At 40.4% G+C, this 25,270-nt stretch overlaps 2 protein-coding genes across 3 annotated transcripts in view; one reads left to right on the plus strand and one right to left on the minus strand.

The window, feature by feature from the left end:
• Window positions 1–1,595: 1,595 nt before the first annotated feature.
• Window positions 1,596–23,419, minus strand: LOC110221676 (uncharacterized). The gene is made up of 3 exons (XM_021006380.2): window positions 22,971–23,419; window positions 4,841–4,938; window positions 1,596–2,963 (listed from the first exon to the last, which is right to left on the minus strand). The coding sequence occupies exons 1-3, from the start codon at window positions 23,230–23,232 to the stop codon at window positions 2,949–2,951; spliced, it is 375 nt and encodes a 124-aa protein (XP_020862039.1). The 5' UTR covers window positions 23,233–23,419; the 3' UTR covers window positions 1,596–2,948.
• The window catches only part of NCKAP1 (NCK associated protein 1), a 129,884-nt gene continuing 127,095 nt past the window's right edge, over window positions 22,482–25,270 (plus strand). For both annotated transcript variants that reach the window (XM_021006377.2, XM_021006378.2), the window contains exon 1: window positions 22,482–22,680. In XM_021006377.2, coding sequence (XP_020862036.1) covers window positions 22,573–22,680 — 108 coding nt within the window. In that variant the 5' untranslated portion in view covers window positions 22,482–22,572. The remainder of the gene's footprint in view (window positions 22,681–25,270) is intronic.

A 25,270-nucleotide genomic window follows, 5' to 3' on the forward strand; every position in this document is an offset into this window, starting at 1 on the left:
TCAGGAAACTTAGGTCCAGAGAGACTGACTGCCTGAGATCACAAAACTGGCGGAATCAAGATTCTTCTTGTGGTTGATCATTTGACTACAAAATGACTACAAAACCAGCACTCTTTCCACTGCCTCCCTCAATTATTTGGTCACCTATTTAAATAATTTATCCTGAATTGGCAAATGGTGGAATTGAATCACACAAAATGGATAGAATCAGAGATTAGTGCTGGAAGAGACCTCAGAGGCAATCAAATCCAATTAACTCTGTCATTTTACAGAAAATGAAACTGAGGTCCACGGAAACTCATAAAGATTGTTCGGAAAAGAGGGAGGATTTGAACCCAGGTCCAGTAAGTCTAGCATCAATGCTCAGTCTACTGTGCCACACTACCTCCCTCAGACTTGAATATCTATATATAGTAATTTTTTTCCCCCTCACCACCAGCATTCCCTTTAATAAAATACTCGAGGTCATGGGTGATGGGGGAGGGTGGTAGGGAACAAAAGAGGGGTTAAACATTACCTTTTACAACCACAAAAAAACCTTTCTGTACTTATACCCACATACTTCCCTCAGTTAGCAGGGGATGGGAATGGCTGGTGATGAAAGCTTCGGAGCTGGCAGGGGCAGGGATCCACTTCCTGCTGATAAAAGTCCTCTGATCTCAAAGAGGTGCTTGAAGAATTTGCTTTCAGGCTGCTTGTAGGAGGAGCTGGACAGCTGTAGGTGGACTGAGTAGGTGGTCATTGAAGAACGTAAATAGCTGGAACTTTGAAGTCTGTTTCTCCACCTGCTTGATTGAATCCATGAATATGTTGTGGAAATCTTTCATTGCAAACTCAGTGAAGCCCTGAGACACTAGGTTTTCTAATCACCAAGCAGACTGACTCAGTTTTTGATACTCAATACCTTTTCAACTCCCTCAGTTGCCTCTCTGCTCTGATTAGAGGATTAGTGAGTAGAGCAATAAAGCCTTCCAAAGCCTCACTTGGTAAAGGGCTCAGATCAGAATTTTCCAGATAACTCCATTTCTCGTGGCAGCTCTGCTTTGACTCCACCAAACATCACACCCCCACTGCCCTTCCCCCTTTCAGCTTCCTTTTGTGAATTGCCTTCCCCAGTTAGATGGTAAACTCCCAGAGAACAGGAACTGTCTTTCTTACTCGTATATATGGTGCTTAACACAGTGCTTGGCACTCTGATGGGCTGGCCACATTGTTCTAATGCCAACCACAAGTTGCTTGGAAGACTATTTTATGGAGAACTCATAAAAGGCAAGTGCTCACTTGGTGGTCAGAAGAAGCAATGCAAGGACATTCTCAAGGTCTCTCTGAAGAACTTTAGAAACAGCTGTGAGACATGGGAGACATGGGAAACATGGGAGACACTGGCACAGGACCACCCAGCTTGGCATGCCCTCATCAAAGAAGGTGCTATGTTCTATTAGTGAAGCAGAATTACAGTAACTTCAAAGAAACACAAGGTACTCAAATTTAGAGAATCCACCCCAAATATTTACATGGACTATTTGTGCCCAACCTGTGGGACAGCATTCCAAGTTCATATTGGTCTGATCAGCCACAGACACACACATTGTAACTTGACACTAACATAGTGATTTAATTTTGGTCCTCTTAGAGAGTGAAGGATAACAACCAACCAACTGACGGACACATGTTCGGTCATTTCAATCACGTCTCACTCTTTGTGACCCCATTTGGGGTTTTCTTGGCAACTGGAGTGGTTTGCCATTTCCTTCTCCAGAGCTTGGCACTTAGGAGGTGCTTAATAAATGTTCATTGAATTGAATTTGCTCTTGGCAGAGATGACTTTGAACCTCTGCAGCTATTTGCTATCCTCCAGAAGGGCCTCCAGGTGGGAGAACTCAGGGCTCAGTAGAAGCATCACTATCACACCTGGTCTTGTGGAAGAATGAACATTTTTTTGCATAGATTCTTGTTCTTCTTTTAATGTTGTTGCCTTTTGAATACAGGCATACCTCAGAGATAATGCAGATTTGATTCTAGACAACCGCAATAAAGCGAGTCACATGAATTTTTTGTTTTCCAGCGCATATAAAAGTTATGTTTATATTATACTGTAGTCTATTAAGTGTGCAATAGTGTTATGTCTAAAAAAACAATGTACATACCTTAATTAAAATACTTTATTACTAAAAAAAAATGCTAGCCATCATCTGAGCCTTCAGTAAGTAATAATCTTTGGGGAGGGGGGTCTTGCCTCCATATTGATGGCTGCTAAAGGTTGGGATGGCTATGTCAATTTCTCAAAATAAGACAATTAAGTTTGCTACATTTATTGACTCTTCCTCTCACTTGAACACTCAGAAGCCATGGTGGGGTGTTAAATGACCTAATTTTTTGTGTCTCGAGGAATAGGAAAGTAGGGGGAGAAGGAGAGAGCTGGGGAAACAGCTTGGTTAGAGAAGAGCCAGAATATAACCAACATGTATTAAGTTCACTGTCCTATAATAGCCACATCAAAGATTACTGATCACTATAATACATATAATAGTAATGAAAAAATCTGAAATATTGGGAGAATTACCAAAATGTGACACAGGACACAATATGAGTGCATGCTGTTGGGAAAAATGGCTCCAATAGACTTGCTTGACTCCAAGTTGTCTCAAACCTTCAATTTGAAAAAACAAAAACCAAAAACAAATAAACAAACAAAACCAACCCACAATATCTGTGAAGTATACTAAAGCTAAGCACAGCAAAACAAGATATGCCTGTACTCCTTGTAGAGACAGAGAATTCTAGGCTCCTGGAGACCAGTGGATTTTGGATAGCAATCTCTTGGTGAATTCAGTCCTGTTGGGTCATGATGGCTTTATCATGGGCCAAACAGTTTATTCCTTCAGAGTCATTTCAAGTGGCTCCAGCTTCTGCCTTTGAGGTTCTTTTGTTGACATCTTTAAACCTGTTTAATATAAGTTATCCTGATGGGGAAGATGAAAGAATTAAATCACAAAAAAAGAGATAAGCTCACCTAGGATTTCAGAAACAGTAACAGAATTAAAAAACAGATTCATTTCCAGCTCAAATCTACAAAGAATTTTAAAGCTAGAAGGAACCTTAAATACACAGGCCAAATCCCCTATTTCATAAATAAATCCAAAAGCAGGACTGAAAGCCTCTGGCTGCATACAGATAGGCGTGGTGGCTTCTTAGCAGCTCTGTTGAATAGGGCTATGAAGTTTCAGTTCCATAGGGAAATACCTTCCTTTTCTGAAAGGACTCTGACCTTCCCTCATTGCAACTTGACAGCTGGGAGAGAAGACAGACTCTTTTTGGGTGTATTTTTTTCTAACAAAATTACAAAACAAGTCTTTTTTTTTTTAAGCAAAGCACAAATAGGTTAATTAATTTGGCTATGATTTGTCAACTGGACCAAACTGGCCTCTAACCTGGGGTAAGAGCCCAAGAGAGCAGGTCAGAAACAGCTAAGTCAGGAATCAAACAGAAGTTTTATTTCAAAGTGAGGGAAAGGGCTTGCAAGCAAGTATTTGTGTGCAGAAGTCTTGCCCCTAATGGGGATGTGGGGGACCCGAAGCAGTGTGGGGAGGTCTCAATACTTGTACCAATGGTGAGATCATCCAGAGGGGGAGTGCAAAGAATCATGGTCATGCCAAGCTCAGGGCACAGCTTGTTTGCTGGGCCTTATCTCTGAAAAGCAGGTTGTCTCCCAGTATACCGACAAATCCTATAGCTAGTTAATGGCAGAGCTAGGACTAGAATGTCTATAAACTCCTAGTTCAATGATCTTTCCTCTGAACAACGCTACCTTTTGGCAGGCATACAGAAGATAAAAGAAAAATTCTATTTGCATCTAGAATCAGTCAGTCAGTGTTAGTCAATCAACAAGCATTTATTAAGTGCCTGCTTTGTGCCAAACATGGTAGGTGCTGAGCATACAAATACAAACTTGAGACAGTTTCTGCCTTCAAAGAACTAGAGGTATAGAACACATCTAGAGAGCAGTGATCAAGAAAAAGGTGTTTTGGTCACCAGTCAGAAGGATTATGAGTGGAGTCATAGGTCAGTAGATTATCATACTTCCTCCAGTAGCAATAGTAGTAGTGATTTGATTACTATCTCAGAGAAGGAATAAGGTGAGGAGAAGGGGTAGAAGGAGGACAAAGGCAGGTAAGCTCAAGGCAGGATATGCTTGCACTGGCCAGGCCATTGTGTTTTGATGGATAGGTAGATGGTACATAAAGCACAGCCAATTATAGAAGTGTCAAAATTCAGCTCACTAGTGGCACATTGCAACACTCCCAAGTGCTGCCTAAACCAGACTAAAATGTATAAAACACAGTGGAACAAAGATAATGTTAATATGTGACCCACAGGGATCTTTATGAATGTTTTAGGGATCTTTCTATTTGAGTTTGGAATCCCCGGTCTACAAGAAGCAACCAACTCAAACCAGGTAGTTCTAATTTGATTCAGGCAATTGTTGCCAACCATACAGATTTATTTTTGATCCAGGTCAGATCTTTTACATTACATTACATTACATTACAAACAACAAAAAAACAAACTGCTGGCAATGTTCATAGAAAATCAATATTTGGGTTCCAGTTTCATCTAATTATCCCATGTAGACAAAACATAATAAAATGAAACTAGACTTTCTAAACATCTGAATTTTTATCAGTGTGTATTATAAGGGTTAGCATGTGTGCTAACTGATAATATGACTGCTGAAGATGGCATATAAACCTACTTTTTATTGACATGAGGGCAAATTGCTGTCACCACCATCATCCTCTCCCCTAATACTTCTCAAATCAGTACCCAGTGCTGTACTCACCTTGTGAGAGTTGCCATGTTTGCTCTTTTCCCCAAACTCAAAGCATAAAAAACAGAGGTCAGTGCCTTGGTACTCCATATTTGAAAGGTTGCCATCCCCTTGAAGAAGAAAGAAAATGTTTTTGAATGGGGATGTGGGGCATAGCCACAGTGACAGTGAATCCATAGGTATAACTTCTAGACAACAAAGAAGTTGTAAAACACAGGATGAACTTTCTTTTATGGCTTACTTTTTTCTTGCCAGTTCATTCAGAATTGCATGAGAAAGTTCTTTACCTAGGAATGATGTATTAGGAAAAGTACAGCAGAGAAGTTTGTTTAACTCTTGCGTAGAAAAGGGTCAGACTGTATTGCAGAGCTGATCAGCTCCTAGTTGGATCTTGTGGAGAATCTCAGGACCAAAGGGACCCAATGTAACTAGGTTATAGGGTGATATATATCTCTTCTCTCTCTGTCTCTTTCTTTCTTTCTTTATATATATATATATATATATATATATATATATATATATATATATATATATATATACACACACACACACACACATACATACATACATACATACATAAACTAACTAAGCTCCTGTTAGAGCTAGGATAGCCTAGATCAGCAGTTCTCATATTTTTTGATCTCAGCACCTCCATATATTTCTATTTTTTTAAATTTTCTTTTGTCTTTATTTTGTAGCATTCTTAGGGAGTAGAGCTAACTTGGCAGAGTAGCAGAAAAGACTAACACAACTCCTCAAAGATCTAGAAAACACATTAGATCAAGTGCTGAACAGGAAATCTAAGAAAAAAATCACAGTGAGTCATTTTGCACTTGCTTAATTCTAATTTTTAAGGAATTATTTTCTTCAGTTAGCTTTTGTACTTCCTTTTCCATTTGGCCAATTCTACTTTTTAAGAAGCTGCTTTCTTCCATGGATTTTTTTTCCCCAATTTGGCCAATTCTATTTTTTAAGGAGTTGTTTTCTTTAGCCAATTTTTACGCTTCCTTTTCCATGCTGTGGATTCTTTTTTTCATGATTGTTTTGCTTAACTCTCATTTCTTTTACCAATTTTTCTTCTACCTCTCTTATCTGATTGTTAAAATGCCTTTTGAACTCTTCCAAGAGGACTTTTTAGGCTTGAGACCAATTCAGATTCCCCTTTGAGGCTTCTTTGCATGTAGGCATGTTGACGTTGTTGTCCTCTTGAGTTTATGTTTTGATCTTCCCTGTCATCATAGTAGCTTTCTATGGTCAGGGCTTTTTGTTTGTTTGTTTGCTCATTTTCTAGCCTATTTTGTGACTTTTAAAATTGAACTCTGCTCTTTTTTGTCTTTCTTTTGGGGGGGGGTTTGGTTGGACAATGGGGTTAAGTGACTTGCCCAGGGTCGCACAGCTAGTAAGTGAACTCTGCTCTTGGGGTACAGGGGGCACTGTCCCAAGCTTCTTGTGCTGGGGGCCAGGGGCCTTGTCACTGGCTTATGGCGCCAGTGCCTCTGACTTGCTCACTGCAGCTGGCCTTATCACTCCTGTTGTGCCCAATATTCCAGGGCTGGCAGCTTGCCTGCTACATGGGGCTGGAGGCCTCACAGTTGGCCTGCTGTGCCACTGGGACCTCAGTTGCTGATCTGTTCCGTGGCCAGGAGTCTTCCCCTGGCTTGCCTGGACCCCCCAGCTTCCATTTGAATTGTCTTAGGAAGATTCTGAAGTTCACCTTTCCTGAAGTCCTTCTAAGTTATCTTAGGCCGGAGAATTGTTTCACTCCATCTTTTTGTAGGTTGGGTCACTCCAGAATTCATTTAGAGGCTTGATTTAATATTGTTTTGAGGGAAACTGGAGAGAACTGTATTAATAGGATTTAGTGAGGTTCGGATTCGCTCCTATAAATGACACTCTCCAATGCACCAGAAAATAATAGGAAATAGATAATTTATTTAGAAGAAGTAAAGCACAGATAGTTTGAATTTGCATAGAAAGCATAAATAATAAGAACAATCAATAATATAGCACCGATCAAGAGAGTCGGTAATGGAAGAGAATACATCACCAATTCAAGGGAACCTCTAAAGTCAGTCAACGGCTGGGAGCCCCGTTGCAGCCAGTACAAACTTGAATTGTGTAAAGATTTTCCCGGGCGAAGCGTCCTTCCCGCGGGTGAGGCTCAGCGGGCTTACAGGACGCAGTGTTTTTATATTGTTCTAAACAAAGAAGGCTTGGGGCCAAGAAGCCCTTTTTGATGCTTGCGCTATTCATGGTTTGTCCAATACACATCTGACCTTAGCCACGCTCCCATCCGCCTGAGGCTTGGTATTTTGTTTTTTAATAACATCACGTCTCACAAGGAGAGGAGCCAACCCTCCATGTCAACGTGACCTAGGAATGGCTAGTTCCTGGAATGCTAGGCCAAGAACACTCAGGAGATATGGAACGGTCATGACCGAGATTTGAACTGAACCTATTTATTTGAGTGATCTTATTAATTTAAAGGGGAATTTCCAATTTCCATTTCAAGAACTTAGGCAACTTCCTGGATTTTCTCTGCCATCTTGGTTCTGTCCTCACCCCTATATATTCTCAAAAATTATTGAAGTTCTCTACTAGAAATTTGACTTATGTGGGTAATAGCTATTGATATTCATTATATTAGAAATCAAAATGTTTTTGTACTATTATTTAAGTAGTTTTGATCTAGTGGACCTCCCCCCAAAAAGGTCTTGGGGTATTCCAAGGATCCTCCAACTATACTTTGAGTACTGGCACAGTAGATGGAGAACTAGCCTGAGACTCAGAAAGGACCTCCTTTCAAACTCTGATACATGATAACTGTGTCATCCTAAGGAATCACTCAATCTCTCAGTGCCCTCAGGTAACTCTCTAGGACTAGAGTCTGCAGAACAGCAGCTTATCTCTATTGGTAGAGGAAGTTTCTCCACTGGGAGTTCTTATCTATATCAATGAAATTGTGTTCCACTTTCTTTCCAGTTCTCCTCCCCACAGCTATTCCCCATAAGCATCAGTAGTGTCTCTTTCCCTACTGGTGCAGCATGCTTGTGGCTGATTCACATAGAGTAACTGTCTTCAATGGGGGAGGGGACGTAGAGGTGCTGGGGGAGGGGAAAGAGTCAGTTGAGGAGATTCCATTACCAAATATACTTCCCGCTGCTCATCTGCCTATATCCTTACAGTTTATATTCTCTTGTTATGTTTAATAATCACCATAGGAAGTATCCTTGTATGCAGAGTGTGTTTTCTGTAAAGTATACCTGATTTTGTTTATTCCCTATCCTTGAGTTTCTATAGGGGGGCAGGGGGTTGGAGGTCATGTCTCATTTATCAGACATGAATAGCTGAAAAACCTATCCTAATCCACTGTTTAGTTTATTAATAATTCTGTTTCTATTCCACAAATATATGAATATACATATTTATGTATAAATGTTCATATATACATACATGTTTTTAAGCTAATAAAACTTATAACTACACTAAGACTTTTGGGACACTTTCTCTCTCTCTATATATATATATATACATGAAGAAATTAAGATCAAAACCATTTTAAAGATCAAACTAATATTTGCATATACCAGTATTTGTTTCAACAATACTATATAAGTAGAAAAAATAAGTGTAAAATTGAATTACAAAAAAACAAACAAATCCAAAACCCCAAAACCCCAGCACATGCATTTCTAGCAGCATGAAGAGAGCTAAGAAAATTAAAACTAATCATGAAATTAAATTCTTCATTAAGTTAGAATTTTCCCACAGAGAAAATGGAGTTTTTTTAAGAAGAACTTTAGAGGAAAAGACAAATTTGCCTCTAGATGGTACAGAGCAAAAACAAATAAAATGTAAACTGTGTAACCAAAACCCTAACAGCTCATAAGAAAGATTTTAGTTAGATGTGTTTGGGAATGTTAAAGATCAAGGTTGTAATTAATTTTTCATTGCTTTCTTTTTGGACTTTCCAGATCAGTTCTATTTATGACATCTACCCCTTTGACTACCAGAGATATCCTGTATTACATTTAGGTTCATATTAATTTCATCTACACTATATCATAATATCTGGCCACCACCTAATTCTGCTTCAGCCACTATTGCGAAAAATGTTTATTTCCTTCTTTGTTGATCTATTTTTTCCCCTAAAAATGTATTTTTAAAAGATATTCTTAGTGGATTAGATCACTGCGTAAGTCTATTTTTTTGTGTAAGTGAATAAAATTGAATATTTCTCTGATTACTGTAATTCCTATGTTTCACCCTATGATAATAATAATAGCTTATATGTTTTAAGTTTTGCTAAATACATTACATACACTTTCTTATTTGGTTCTTACAACACCATAAGGAAAGTGCTATCTTTGTCTCATTGTCTCTATTTTGCAGATAAGGAAACTGAGGCTTAAAGATGTTTTATCCGTAGTCCCAGTGCTAGTAAGTGTCTGAGGCAAGATTTCTGCCCTGATTTCAAGTCAGGTGTCATATGGCTTCTTTAAGGATGAAGGATATTGCTATTGTAAATTTCAAATCACACTTTATAAGCAGCTTTCAGAAATACGATGGGAAAACAAAAAAAAGTAACAAAATCCTTTTGCTAGGTGTCACAGTGGACAGGGGAAAGTAATAAGCATTGGCGGAGCCAAGATGGCGGAGTGAAAGCAGTGACTTGCTTGAGCTCTCCCCCAAATCCCTCCAAATACTCATAAAAAATGGCTCTAAACAAATTCTGAAGCAGCAGAACCCACAAAAAGACAGAGTGAAACAAATTTCCAGCCCAAGACAACGTGGATGATTGATCAGAAAGGTGTATCTCGCCGGGCAGGGAGCACAGCGCAGCGTGGGCGCACAGGCCGCAGCAAACCTGGAGCAGGCCTCAGAGGACTGAATCGCGGGCAGCTGTGGAAGTTTCCAGACTCCTCAATCCACAATGCCAAAGACAATTTAGAAGGTCAGTGGGAAAAGTCTGTTTCTGTCGGTGGTCAGAGAGGAAGGTGGGGTTTCAGCTCCATTCCCAAGAGCGTGGCCCTGGAAGGGGCAGCTGCTTCCTGAGCTTCTGGCCCACAGACTGAGGGGGAATCCAGTGGCTGATCAGAGAGGGACTGCAGGGATCTCTTTGCCAGTGCTGAGGCAGGAATCTCTTGCTTTGCCCGTGTGTGGATCTGGGTCACAGTTCTGGGCAGCGGTGCTGGGGTGAGGAGGAGCACTGGCATGGTGGAGCTTGTAGTGGCTGTGGAGAGGAACCCCTCCTCACAGTTACAGGACAGAAAGGAATACTTGTGGTCACAGGCCAGGAAAGGAGTAAACACCTCACCCCTTATCATACCACCTTGGAAGAACTGAAAATTTACAGGTCCCTACAAGTATCTCTGAAAACAGCTACACAAACCCTGAAGCTTGGGACAGTACACTCTCCACATTGGAAGCAGACTCTTACCTTAACAAAGAGTTTAAAACTCAAGTAATTGGCTGGGATCATGAGCAAGCAGTGCAAAAAGAGTCAGACTATATTATCTTACTTTGGTGAAAAAGAAGATCAAAATATACAACCAGAAGACAACAAAATCAAAGCTCCTACATCCAAAGCCTCCAAGAAAAATATGAATCAGTCCCAGGCCTTGGAAGAGCTCAAAAGGGATTTTGAGAAGCAAGTAAGGGAAGTAGAGGAAAAACTGGAAGAGAAATGAGAGTGATGCAAGAAAATCATGAAAAACAAGTCAACAGCTTGCTAAAGGAGACCCAAAAAAATACTGAAGAAAATAACACCTTAAAAAACAGCCTAACCCAAATGGCAAAAGAGGTCCAAAAAGCCAATGAGGAGAAAAATGCCCTAAAAAAAAAATTGGCCAAATGGAAAAGGAAGTCCAAAAGATTACTGAAGAAAATACTTCCTTAAAAATTAGAATAGAGCAATTGGAAGACAGTGACTTTATGAGAAATCAAACACTGTAAACAAATCCAAAAGAATGAAAAATTAGAAAACAATGTGAAATATCTCATTGGAAAAACAACTGACCTGGAAAATAGATCCAGGAGAGAGAATTTAAAAATTATTGGACTATCTGAAAGCCATGATCAAAAAAAGAGCCTAGACATCATCTTTCAAGAAATTATCAAGGAAAACTGCCCTGATATATTAGAACCAGAGGGCAAAATAGAAATTGAAAGAATCCACAGATCTCCTCCTGAAAGAGATCCCCAAAAGAAAACTCCTAGGAATATTGTAGCCAAATTCCAGAGTTCCCAGGTCAAGGAGAAAATATTACAAGCTGCCAGAAGGAAACAATTCAAGTACTGTGGAAACACAATCAGGATAACACAAGATTTAGCAGCTTCTACATTAAAGGACCACAGGGCATGGAATATAATATTCCGGAGGGCAAAGGAGATAGGATTACAACCAAGAATCACCTACCCAGCAAAACTGAGTATAATCCTTCAGGGGAAAAAATGGTCATTCAGTGAAATAGAGGACTTTCAAGCATTCCTGATGAAAAGACCAGAGCTAAACAGAAAATCTGACTTTCAAATACAGGACTCCAGTGGAACATGAAAAGGTAAACAGGAAAGAGAAATCAAAAGAGACTTATTAAGATTGAACTGTTTACATTCCTGCATGGAAAGATGATATTTGTAACTCATGAACTTTGTCAGTATTAGGGTAGTTGAAGGAAAAAAATTGTATGTATGTATATATAGATAGATAGATAGAGGGCACAGGGTGAGTTGAAGATTAAGGGGTCATACCTGGAGAATAAAATTAAGGGATGAGAGAGGATGATACTTGGAGAAGAAAGGGAGAGGTAGAATGGGGTAAATTATCTCACAAAAAAAAAAAAACAGAAAAGTCTCTCACAGTGGAGGGGAAACAGGGGAAGGTGAGAGGGAATGAGGGAATCTTATTGTCATAGGATTTGGCTTAAGGAGAGAATAACACACATTCAATTGGGTATGGAAATCTGTCTTACCCTACAGGAAAACAGGGGGAGAAGGGGACAAGAGAGCAGGGGGTGATAGAGAGGAGGGCAGATTGGGAAAGAGGGTAATCAGAAGCAAATACTTCTGAGGAGGGACAGGGTCAAAGAACAGAATAAATGGGAGGGCAGGATAGGATTAAAGGAAATAGAGTTAGTTTTTCACAACACGACTACTATGGAAGTGTTTTGCATAACTACACATCTATAACCTAAAAAAAAAAAGTAATAAGCATTTATATAGCACCTACTATGTGCCAGGCAACATGCTAAGTGCTTTTTACAAATGGTATCTTGTAAGATAATAGCTGGACCTGGAGTCCACAAAGACTTAAGTTCAAATTCTGCCTCAGACCCTCGACTACTTTAGTACGGTACTTAAGTTTCATACTTAAGTAACTAAGTTACTTTAACCTCTTTGTTTCAGTTTCCTTAACTGCAAAATGGGGGTAATAGCACTTACCTCACAGGATTTTTGTGAGGATCAAAGGAGATAACATTTGTAAATGGCTTAGCATAGAGCCTGGCACATAATAGGTGCTTTAAAAAGGCTTGTTTCTTCCTTCTGATAGGAGAAAATCTATAATTGGAGATTTACATTTATATCGTAGATTTAGAGCTGAAAGAGACCTTTGAGTAACATCCATTTTCAATTTACAGATGAAGAAAATAAGGCCCCATGAGTTCAGGTGACATGCCTAAGTTTACACCATGGGTGTCTGAAATAGGCTCTAAATCTAGGTCTTCCTAACTCCCAAGTCAGCACTCTATCCACTTTTCCATGCTGTCTTTCATTAAATTGAACCTAGTGGTTAAAATAGTGATCTTTGTATACTATGTCCTAGAAAATTCACAATTGTAAGCTAAATCTCAGATTAAGAACATACTTTGCAGTGTGGATGGTTTAGTACTTTAGTGACACTATGTCCCAATTATAGGAAAAATATCTAAGGAAAAAAGGTCTCTGAAATGCTGAATATGCAACCACAAAGTTGTAAAATGAGATCAAATATCATACATATGTAGCCCACAGACGTGAACAACCCCATACATTATACTGACATAAGAATATAAATACATGTTATTGCTGCAACTTCAAATTCGCCACTTTCTCCATTACCAATCCATCATGAACAAGTGGCCTTTTTGAAGACTGACACTGGTTTTAGAGTTGGGAAACAACATTGATTTGTGGATCTTAAGCACTAGAATTTGGTTTTGATGAACATACAGGGACATCCTAGGCCATAACAAATAGGGAGTTGTTGTCCTTTACCCCACACTTTAGGAAAGACTTCCGTAATCAGCTGCCTGGACAGTGACATAGAGTCGTTTAGTATTAACATCAAAATAATCTGAAAATGTCCATTAAATGCTTTGAAGATTTGCATTATAAGTGATTTCATTATTATAAAATGGGTATTCTTCACCAAAGTCTTACTCAGATATCTCATCCTTGCATAGACATGACCTTGGATTTGTTCAAGCTATCAGGGAAGCTCAAGCTTCTGTAGTTCTTATCAAACTGGAAAATCTTTGAAAATGGTAGAAAGATAGATATCTGTTGTTAAGGATAAATTTAGCTCAGTTTGGAGAAATTCATCACAAGGTTGGCCACTGGTTTTATGGTCACAGCAACTCTCAAAGACCTTCTACTAGGTTAAAAGTTATTGAAGGGTTATGATAAAGAGAGTATCCACACATGAAACTGCAGATCCTTGAAATATTGACCTAAACGCCTAGCTTCATTCAATTAATGTATTTAGGAAGAATCTGCATATAAATAAATATACTTGATTAGCTCATTATTTAAGAGAATCCTAAAGTTAAATCTTTTTCTAAAGACAGTAATTACAAAGAACAGAAACTCCTTTTTTAGCTTTTCTTTGTATCCCCAGCACTTAGCAAGGTGCCTGGCATATAGTAGGTGCTTAATATATGTTTGCTGACTTGACTCCCCCAACTTATTTTAAAAGCTGGATTTTTGCATACTGTTTCCTTAAAAATGAGAAGCTATTATAAGTATAGTAGACATAAAAGGCATGGTACTGAGACCTGCCCCCCCCCCCTTCCCCAGCTATCTCCAGGTTCTCTCTTTCTGAAATGGGACTACTTTACTCACCCAACCAGGAAAATCATTGGGTTCCTTCAGGGATGGCTGTGTAGCCACAACTCACTCTCCCTGCTGATATTTGGGGAATATGTCTATACCCACAACATAGTTCCTAAGCCTTCCATCAATGCGCTTCCCATTTACACAAATAAGTTACAACAACACTATAAACTCTGAAACATGAATTATATTTACTAAATGAACAGGCAAGAGTAAGAATAATCAAAATATAACAGTCTACCCCTAAACCTGGGTCACACTCTCACATTAATGCACACAGTGTTTGTGGGAAGAGAGTATAGACAAACTTGTGGAAATCTGGCAGTGAGACACATGGACAGGGAAATTCTTGTGCTGAGCAAACTCATGATGCTAGACTCCCAGCGAGGAGGTCTGTAGTCTTCTCGTGGAACAGTCAGCACCTATTGATCAAGACCATTCCACTCTCCCACTAGATAAAGTAACTTTCTTGCTGCTCTCAGGTCATTGAAGCAGAGCTCTTTTGGCTAAGAGCAATTTAAGCCTAAGGCTTGCAGAGCTTTCTAGATCTTCTTTCTTGGTTAGGCACTGAAGCTGATTCACATTCTTTCAATGAAAATCAGTTTCCTTTAAACCTGGGGTCTGCAAAGTAAAGCACAAAGTAGACAAATCTTTGAGGCTTATATTCTCCCAAGATGTAGATGATGTTAGAAAGTGAGGTAGCCTTGCCCGTCTCCCAAATCAGGTCTGCACCCAAAGAAGAGGATTCTTCCTTTATACTAATCAGCTCTTTCAAACAGCAGAGCTCTCCAATCAAATCAGTTCTCAGTTTCAACACTAGTACCTCCATGTCAGTTTCTCAGTTCCTGTCAGCTCCATCAGCTTCTGTGTTCTTTCTCTGTCACAACTTTCTCTTGTCAGCTTCTCTATGTCTTTTCAAGATGACTTCTCAGTTAGCTTATGATTTTCTGATCTGGCTTCTAATGTCTCAAATCAGAGCCTTCTTGTGTGTAATGACCCATCTCTAACTTAGATTAAAAAACCCCAAATCTATGTTTTTGTCATATATAGTAGTTATGCAATAGTTGCATAGTCCCCAAACAGTTCTTTAAAGAAGAATTTGTTATTTAGTCAGTCAACAACCACTTACTATGTTCACTATGTGTCAGGCAATATGATAAGCATTGGGGATACAAATAAAGGTATACACAAAGACCTTAACCTCAGAGAGCTCACAGTCTAATGGAGGAGATGAAGTATAAATAACTAGATACAAAAAAGGATACATACAAAATAGATAGACCGTAATCTCAGAGAAGAAGGAATTAGTAGGAAGTACTAGGAAAGGTCTCCTATAAGATTGGATTTGAACTGGTTTTTGAAGGAAGCTATGAAAACTAAGAAGCGGAAGTGAGGAAAATTAGTATTCCTTGTTTGGGAAACAGATAGTGAAAAGTCTCAGAGACAGAAGATGGAGTGTCGTAGTCAAAGAGAAGCAAGAAAGCCAGTGTAGCTGGATTATAGAGTTTATGGATAATAGTAAAAGGTAAGTAAACCGAAAATATAGGGAAAGGACAGATTAGAAAGAGTTTTAAAGGTCCAATAATATACTCCAAAGTCCTGAAAATAGTCATACTCAAACTAGTGGCTGGGAAGCAATGCCCTACAGTCACCTCTGTAATCAGGCATTTGCATTTGAGGGGCATACTTTCATTCCAAGCCCTCAATACTTTTATCTAGGGTGCTGCTTTTTATCAGTTCCTAAAAACTCTTCAAGCTACTATTCTTGGTATTTCTTGCATCTGCGTCCTTTTTACAACCCTTTCAGCAGATAAACTATCCACGTATGAAAGGTGCAGTACCTTACATAAGAACTGTTCTAATAACAATTGGCATGGTCTGATATAGTGGATAGAAGGCGAGCCTCCAAATCTGGAAAATCTGGCTTCAAGTCTTGTCTCTGACAAATATGTCTTAAGAAAATTACTTAAACTCTCTGCTCCCTAGGCCTTGGGAAGAGCAATACCTCCTTTTTTTCCAGCCCAGTCCACACATTCGTTATTTAGAAGTAATTCTTAAGTAGATGTGATTTGGCTACTGCTTCTGCAGATGCTGTAGCCCTTGCTTGCTCAGAAGTCTTAGCTACTAAAGAACCAGAAAATAAAATTCTCAATACCAAAGTCCTTGGCTTTGTCAAAAGTTCAACATAATGGATAGGGTTTTATATGTGGAACTGACATTACAGAAGAAGCATTACCATCTGTTTTGCTATGCTGCTGTACCCCAAGGACCATGGCACTTTCCTATCCAATTTGCAGATGAAGTTTCCTTTAAAGATTCTCTCTGGAATGTGAACTCCTTCAGAGCAAAGACTGTCTTAATTTTCTATTTCATTCCTAGCACTTAGCACAGTGTTCATTCATTCATTCATTCATTCATTCATTGTTAGAGGTAGTTTCCGTACTGGGAGTTTCTGATGCCAATAAAATCACAGGTCCTGACAAAAAAAAAATTAAATAAAGTCACATTCCGAACATAAGATATCCAAGTCAGATAACTCTTGCCAAGACTATTATAAATATGGAGCTATCATCTGCTTCCCACATTTTCTCTAAAGACATATAATAATTTTAATTATCTCTATATATTCCTGGGACACATTAGCAGAGCTCTTTTAACTGAAGTGAGATATTTTAAAATCTTTAACACCACAGCAGCTATCAGGAACATTCATGATATGGTGAAGGAAACTAGGGATTCCTATAATGCTCTTGAAAAGAAAATTAGTTTCCTAAGTGTTTCCTAAGGGCCTAAGGGTCCTTTTGTGTTTTTTTCCCAGAAAACTATTATATACAAATATTCAGCTGCAGCAAAATCATAACAACATAAGCAGCTTCTCATAAAAACTTTACAAGCCAATTCACATAGTATGATATCAAATAATCTTGAACCAAAGGAAATATAAAGGACATACAATTGTTAAAATTGTCTAGTAATCATAGGTGCATGATAAAATATATTATTATTAGTTCAGTACCAACAGTTGACTTTGCATTATACATGTGGGTCATCTTCAAAGTCTTGTATTTTAATGACATTACTTTCTGAGGAAAAATGTAAACAAATACAAGAACTGCAAATATTTCATCTAGATATACTATCTTCCATTCTAGTAAATGATTCCTTTCTATGTCTAAAAATGAGTTATAATAAAAACCCAGTCACAAGACTATTCTCTCTGGGATCTAAACATCTGAGTTTAAATTTTATCTCTGATATTATTTGTGTGACCTTGGGCAGGTCACTTAATTTCCCTGTTTCTCAGTTTCTTTTTCTATAAAATGAAAGGGTTGAATTAGTTCATAAGTTTCAAGAATGAGCGATACCATCCTCTGAGGGGCATTGGAATGATCCAGGGGGGCAGTAGTAACCTTGGTGCAATTGGGCGACATTAAATTAAAATAAAATAGAAGCACAAGAAAAGATGAGAAGATAAAAAAATTTTGAAAAACCATTTGTACGTGTTTCATCTATTAACAGAGTTAAAGTTGTAGTGATTACATTATTTTCCAAATAAACACACAAAATACAAGTTATAACTGATCAGTGGTCAGGTCAGCCAACAGGTCTTAACAAGCAAGTGGTGGCAGGCAAGTATGTCATGCATTATCTGGAAGTCCAGTATGTATCAGCAGGAATATGTGCATGTAATGACTTGTTAACAGTATGACACTATGTGGTTACATGATACAGTACTGCATCATCAAAATTTCGATTGAGGAAAAAACCCACAAATTTACACTAAATTATTAAATTTAAACGCATCATTAAAAAATGTATATATTTTTTAAATGACACAAATTTTTTAAAAAAACCATTACAGGGTTAAAGAAAGTAGATTTCCAGGGGGTCACTGAGTAGTTTTTTTTTTCTTGAAAAGGGAGTGGTAAGCCAAATAAGTTTGGGAACCTCTAGATTAGATGGTTTCTGAGCCTGAGACTCCAGCTCTACCATCCATGATCCTGCAATTCCCGCTTTGGGCCTTCTGAACACAAACAAGCAGCTGCAAAGGCATGAATCCTTCCAGGAATATGTCAGTGCTCTACCAATGCCTTTTAATGAAGACAAACTGTTGCATTCAAATTTGCACACTTTTTTTTTGTCTTTTCCTGTGTGTGTGGAAGGCCCCTTTAAAAAACAGAAAGGAACAGTTCCCTTTTGGTGGTACTCAGGAACGCTGGCCCTAAGCAAAACCATGAAGTATGGGAAATTCATTCTTGGCCTCTTCCCAACTTTCCCTTCAGTAACTTTTTTTTTCTTATTACCTCTCCCTAGATCCTTCACATGCTGCTTCTTTGTTGCTCAGAATCCCTCCCTACAAAGCACTGTCATCTCCACAATCTCTAGGAGGTAGCCTATGCTCCAAACCTTTCCCTCCTTGTTCCTTCTTATCAAAACTGCATTTTGTTCCATTCCCTTTTGGCTGTCAGGTTAGAAAGCAATCTGATAAAATAATTCCCTCAATGTATTAATGATTGATAACTGTTCAATATGCTACCTCACCAGGGGTATATGTATTTGTCAAGGTACTATTAGGAGACACCCTAATAGTTTTCCAGAGCTAAGGCCCAGCAAGCAAGCTGTGCCCTAAGCATGGCATAACAACAATCCTTTGTGCTCACCTTCTGGAATTGATGGTCCCTGAGTTCTGGCATGCACCAACAGAGCCAGACATGAAGCCTTGCTACGAATGGACTTTTTGTCACTAGACAACCTTGCCTCACTGTTGCTGTTGTGCCTCATTACTATTTCTACACTATCCTGTTTGACTCTTTGTCTAGCCACAAGTATAGAAATCAAGGTTCAGCCACCCTAAAGTAGGGGCCAGGCCCTAGCACAGGTCTCCAATCTGCTTCCTAGCTTGCAAGCCCTTTCCCTCACTTTGAAATGGAACCTCTGTTTGATTCTTGACTCTTCTCTCTAACCTGCTCTGTTTGTCTCCTGACCATCCACAGGTTAGAGGCTCATCTAGTCCAGTTGACACATTTTTAATAAGACTCTTGGAGATGCAAAGCCTTAACCCAAAGGAATGAGTCTGTAATGATAGATTTTTAGGGACAGTGACAGAAAGATTGGGGTAACATTTGGGGACAGGGCAATCTTTCCCATCCTTTTCAAATAATACCAAGCAGGTCATCTCTTACATTCTCTTCCTATGAATAAAATCATTCCTGTCAAGATTGTGGGGCAGAAAAATGAATTTCTCAATTCAATTCAGTAAACATTTACCTACTATGTGCAAAGCACTGGAGATACAAAGATAAAAAAACCTAAAAACAATCTTTGCTTTTAAGGAACTTTTATTTTACCGGGGCAATAAAAACAGAATCTAAGATAGCAGGCTGAGAAGTTTGTGCTTTTTCCTAGAGGCAACGACAGGCAGCAGAATGCAGTAGAAAGCATATAGGATTTGAACTGAGGCCCTAAGCTTGACCCCTGGCTTTGTCAATTACCTACATTGTAAAATTATATAACTTTGGGCAAATCATTTAACCTCTTCAGGCCCCAGTTTCTTCAACTTTAAAATTAATGTGTTGGATTACATGACCTCTAGGTTCCTTCCAGTTCTAAATACATGATCCAATAGGGAGAGGCTGAAGTAGGGGAGTCAGAACTGTCTTCAGAACTATGTTTTAGGTATACAGTTATCCCTTCCACATCTTGACTTTCCCCATGGAGGTTTTGATATATTGAGGGTCAGCATAAGAAATTAAATAAGAATTTTGGGGAGTTTTACAGAAGCTGAAGAACACACTGGAAGGCCAGCAGATGACACAGAAAAAGTTCAGGAACTCAAAAATGCATAAAATATATGTATAATATTATATATCAACATATTTCATCTTTTTTTCCAGTAATTCAATAGTTTGTTCACCTAAAAAACTGCATAAAAGTATATAGCTCTCATCCACAAGGTCTATATAAAAGACATTTAAAATAGAGGCTGTTTATTAGTTTATTTTTATCAAAATATTTTTAGTGTATAGTACCAGCAATATAGTGTAGTTTTTTTAAAAAATGAACTTCACATATTTTTGTATTCTTTCAAATTGTCTGCTATATATAAAAGAAGCTCACTACAAAATGCTTGAAGGGGAAAAAAAAGACAAAAATTTAGAACTTCCCAGAAATGTACAGCTTTTGCATTTAAAAAAAGGTTTTGAAATATACATACACGCATGTGGGACAATCCCCTCCTTCTTCCCCTCCCCTCAGTTCAAACCACAGTAAGAGTTCTGATTTCTACATGATCTCCAAAATTAGAAATTTTAAAAAAATAACTTCTTCACTTGCTAGCAAATCCAGGGCTTGTACATTTCTGATTTATTCAGTAAAAAACCTCACAAGTAAAATAATGTATATTTAAGGGAAACATTATACAGACTTTCACACAGAAGTACATAATAAGATTTTTTAAAAATCTATTGCCATTCATTTATTTTGCACAGAAACGTATAAATATGTCACCAGCTTTTCTTAACTTTAAAAACTTAAATAAAAACACCAGATGAAAACTCATATTTTAACTTTTAATACCATAATATTTCAGGCTTCTTGTATGGTATGAAGGGAGGACCAAAACATTTTACACAGATTTTCTAGATCTTGGAGGCAACTGTGCCCCCAAACCCTCGATATGGAAGGGATAACTATATTAATTTGGCAGCTGTGTGGAAGATGCCTTAGGAAAAAAAAGAGAAAAAGAAGAAAAAAAATAAAAGAAAAACTGCTACTTAAAATAGAATTCTTTTTCTTTCACATGAACTAAACTCCTATTCCTATTCCTCTTGGCTTGGAGTTTTCCTTGGATTTCTTTTAAAGCCACTCCAGTAAAGTCCAAGCTCCTACCAAACTCCAAAGGCATGTTTGATATCTGAAGTTCAGCTGTGTGGACAAACTCATTCCTTACTAAGATTTGGCCACCAGGTGATGAAATTTTCTAGACATGGCAACTCATGGGGACTAGTACTAAGGCATGGAAGGCCTGCAAAGGGACTATCCCCTTTCTAAAAAATCATGACTGTTGTAGGAATGAAGGATATGTCTTCCCAGGTGCTCTGATCAACCTGGCGATATCTTCTTTGCTAATAAGTCTACTGTATTTGTTAAGAGCGTATTTTGTCGAAAGGTCTGGACAGTATGTTGTTATTAAGACAAATCTAATTAGAACTAAAACAACAGGAGGACTATAAGCCCAAAAATACGAAGGCAGCAGGGCTCTGAGAAGCTGGAATGTCAGCCCCTCCCTACCACTCCTCTCCCTACTTTCTCTGCTCTCTGCTCACTCAGTCTTGCAACAGGAATTTAAGGTTCTTGACCAGAGGGTACAGCTACCAGACAGCTGAGCTGAAACTGACCTAGCAGGGGAAAAACTGGGGAACCCTCCCAGAAACCCCAAACCCAGCGTGTTTTCAAAAAAGGAGGCTCGTGAAGATGGGAGCAGGGGATCAAGGGAATGTCAGCACCCTTTCTCCTGCCTGGGCTCTAGATTCGGGACCCCGACTCCATCTCTCAAGCAGACTGGGGGGGGGTTGCGGGGCGGTAGAGGCAGGGACTCGCTAGGCCGGGTTGGGGGGTGGGAAAGAGTTGAGCGAGGAGGAGATCCCAGCCTCTTGGGAGGGGCACCATCTGCGACGTTCTGCCGGGAGCTGCTGTCAGAGGAGTGGGAGTGATGGTGGGGGCGTGAGAGGGGTGGGGTGCCGGGAGCGACCAACCCACTCCCTGGGAAGCGACACTCGAGGACAACCTCCCGCCCCCGTGCTTTTGCCCTGGGTGATTCGCTGCGGGTGGCATGGAAGCTGAGCTTTCTCTTCGACTCTGGGGGAGCGCGAAAGGGGGCGGGAGACTAGGGAACGAAATATGAATTTGACCCTAGCGCTGCCATAACCCCTTGGAGTCCCCCTCTTTCGCAAGGGTCCTGGAGTCCCCCTACTAGGCAACACCGGGCAGGAATAGGGCCTGGCCTGGGAGGGAGAGCTCGAGGCTCTCCCTCCCGTCGCCCCTATCGAGTTGGGGAAGGAGTGTTGAGGGTGGGAGCCGTGTTGGGGCTCCTGCAGTTCCTCCTCCAGCCACCGAGGGGCGCTGGAGAGATGGATCAGGTGACCCGGGTGCGCGCCTAGGGGTGGGGGGTTGCGAGAAGCTGCCTCGTTTTGGGCCGGCCGGGAGACGCGGATCCGCCGCCGCTACCGCTGCCGCTGCCGCCGCCACACCTAGTGGAGGAGCTGGGGAAGGCGGCTCAGAGCTGGGGGGTGGGGTGAAAGGAGAGCCGGGGGTGGGACGGAAGGACGGGCGGACAGGAAGGTAGGCGGGCAGGCAGCGGGAGCCGGTGAACAGCAGCCAGGGGAAGAGACCCTGAGGCGGTGGCGGTAGCGGCGAGAACAGCAGCAGCTCCCCCAGCAGCAGCAGCAGCAGCAGCCGCGGCGGCGGCTCCCGTGCTCACCGGCCGGCGGGGCTGGGGCGGGTGGGCCATGGGAGCACTCTCCTGAGGCGGAGGTCGAGGGCGGGCGGGGAAGGGAGGAAGCCGAGAGCGAGCGAACGGGAGGACACGGAGCGAGGGAGGGAGCGCGGAGGCCGCGGGCCGCTGTCTGGGGAGCGGGGTCGGCGGCGGCACCACCATGTCGCGCTCGGTGCTGCAGCCCAGTCAGCAGAAGCTGGCGGAGAAGCTCACCATCCTCAACGACCGCGGCATCGGCATGCTCACCCGCCTCTACAACATCAAAAAGGTATGGACCGCCGAGGCCCCGGGGCTGCTGCGGGCGGCGGCGGCGGCGGCGACGGAGGTCGGCTGGGAGCGGCAGCGGCAGCCACGGCGGCCGCCACCGTTCGGGGAGGGCTGGGCTGGGCCGGGCAGAGACGAAGGAGGACGGAGAGGTGGAGGGGGAGGCGGCTTGGGGAAGGGAGGCCTGAAGGACGCATCCAAGGGGAGAACCCCCCCCAACATTCCCCCCCCCCACCCCGGCTAGAGTCAGGGCTGGGCCCCGCGCGGCCTAACTGCGGAGTCCGAGGCGCTCACCTCCGCCGGGCCCGGCCCCTGCAGCCTGGGCAAGAAAGGCACCAGAAGCCATTTCCCCGCTCGCCCTGGGGAGCCGGATGGGGCTGCGGGAAGGGGCGCCCACCCCCCACCAGCTGCTTCTCTTCCCCAGCGCAGCGGTGGGGGCGGGGTGACCAGGGCGGGGGAATGAGCTCGACAGGAAAGGGCTGGAGGGTGGGGACGTTGGGGGAAGATAGGGAAACTTGCTTGTTCTGGATGGAACTGCGGCGGCAACAGCAGACATGGAAGGGGTGGGGGCAAGAAAGGCCCGTGGGGAGCCCACTTGATACTCCCCAATGTTGCAGTCGTTCCTGGCATTTGGGGAGGGGAGGGGATGGGATGGAAAAGGAAATGGCTCACCGGATGACCCTCACCCATCCTCACTCTGCCAGTTTCTCGTAGGCTGCTAAGTAATGGCCATTTGAGAGGGTGTTAACATCTTGGGGTGATTTCATGTTTTGAAGGTAGGGAGGAGGGAGAAGTGAGGGTGGAACTAATTTTCACCTAATACCTAGGAGTTGTGACTCACTAGAACAGGAATAACAACCTTAACCTTGCTGCTCCTGCCACCTTCCTTTCCCTTCCGACTTAATACACATGCGGAGAACCCTAGGTTCATGTGTATGTGTTTTTTAAAGGCCGCTCTTGAAAGTTCACTATGTCTCTCAAACAAAATCTGCAACTGTGTTACCAACTATTACTACTAAATATTCTTTGATGTTTTGAATAGCTGTTTGCTATCCATTGCTTTGATGTCTTCAGAAAGCCCAGAAAAGGCAAGTTGGCTTGTAGTTTAATAAAAACAGTTTTAAAGCTTCAGGTAGCTTTTTGTTTTAATCCACAACGTTGTGCTTATACATTCCAGGGGAAACGAACCAAAATAATTCCATCTTTTTGGAAACTTAAGTCAAGTTAGCCAGTTTAGATAGATTGAAGATTAATCTCTGTGGGTATCAGGTATTTCAGTTCCTAATATTTTTGATTATATACCTACTTGGTTTCAGACTTTTATTACTGCTTTCCTCAGGATTATTCGTTAGTTTTAAATAAGTAAGACTCATTTTTTCTAGAATTAGTAATGTTAAGATAAACATTTTAACCTGTTTAAATTTTAATTAAAAAGATATGTTTCTGTAATACATTCCATAATGGGGTTGTTTTAAAGAGCTGTTGTTTAAAACAGTGTTTTGGTGAGAATTGTTTATTTTGGAATAGTCCACATGTGTCTAAAAGCATACTTCACCATGTGTGTAAGAATTGACTGTCTTTGTGAAATCTGATGGGTCAAGGGTTCTTAACTAGGGTTAGGGTTATAGGTGCATCAATAGATTTCAGGAGGTGTGTGAATTTGATTGAGAAAAAATTGTATCTTTCAATTGAATTAGTTTACTTTGTAATCCTTCCTCAAAACATTCTGAGAAGAGGTCCATATTCTACAGATAGATAAAAAGATGCATGATACAGAAGAAGTTAGGAACTCCTATGAGTATGAGTAAGCAGCAGTAAATCTTTCTTCATGACTTTTGTTAAAATTTGTCATAAGACTATTCCATAACAAAATAGACCTTGAATTAAAAAATGCTAATATAAATTTTTAGAAGTAAATTTATATAGGTTAGGGATAATTTAATGTTAAGGTCCATGGTATTCACTCTATATTGAACTGAATTTACTGTGGAATTTTACAGGTGTTCATAAGAAACTTGGGTCTTGGTTTTAGAAGTCAGAAGTAGCAAGTCAAACATTACTAGAAGGTACGAGACATGTGGTATTGTGGTTAAAGGAAATGGTCTTGATGGTTTCCAAAAGAGGAAGTAGGAGTAGCATTAAAAGTGATTTGGCTAATAGAAATTCTTAGTGTTCTGTAAACATTTTTACATTATAAACTCAGACTTTGTAATGTTTTCTTTAATAAATATTAAGAAACTACGTTATGAATGTTTTAAGTGCCTGTTAAACATTACAAATTTTACAGCTCATTACTTAGCTAAGAAGTACATTAACTGTTGAAAAACTATCAGTGAAGTGATAAAATTTAGACTATGTAAGATCTAAAATTTTGATCTTTTCATTATGTATTCTGATTTATTACAAAGGAAATGTAGTTTTATTTTTATTTTTTATTGCTTTGTTTTCTGGACAAAATTACTGCTTTGAATTGTGCAGTGATTGTATTTTGGTTTGCTGTCATTTAATATAGTTATTTGAATGCTAGTATATCATTTAGAATTTTAGTCTTTTAGTCCATAGAATTGTTTATAATTCTCTGCCAGTAAGTGGCT

Source organism: Phascolarctos cinereus, unplaced genomic scaffold (assembly GCF_003287225.1).
Source record: "Phascolarctos cinereus isolate Bilbo 61053 unplaced genomic scaffold, phaCin_HiC Scaffold_726;HRSCAF=1367, whole genome shotgun sequence".
NCBI lineage: Eukaryota > Metazoa > Chordata > Mammalia > Diprotodontia > Phascolarctidae > Phascolarctos > Phascolarctos cinereus.

Bases quoted from the DNA above. Each gene is read 5' to 3' on its own strand.
- LOC110221676 (XM_021006380.2), bottom strand. From the start codon at position 23,232: ATGTCTGCTGTTGCCGCCGCAGTTCCATCCAGAACAAGCAAGTTTCCC. The intron at 4,939-22,970 runs GTGAGCGCCTCG...TTCTTCTTCAAG, and splicing joins AGGGGCCGGGCCCGGCGGAG to GGGATGGCAACCTTTCAAAT.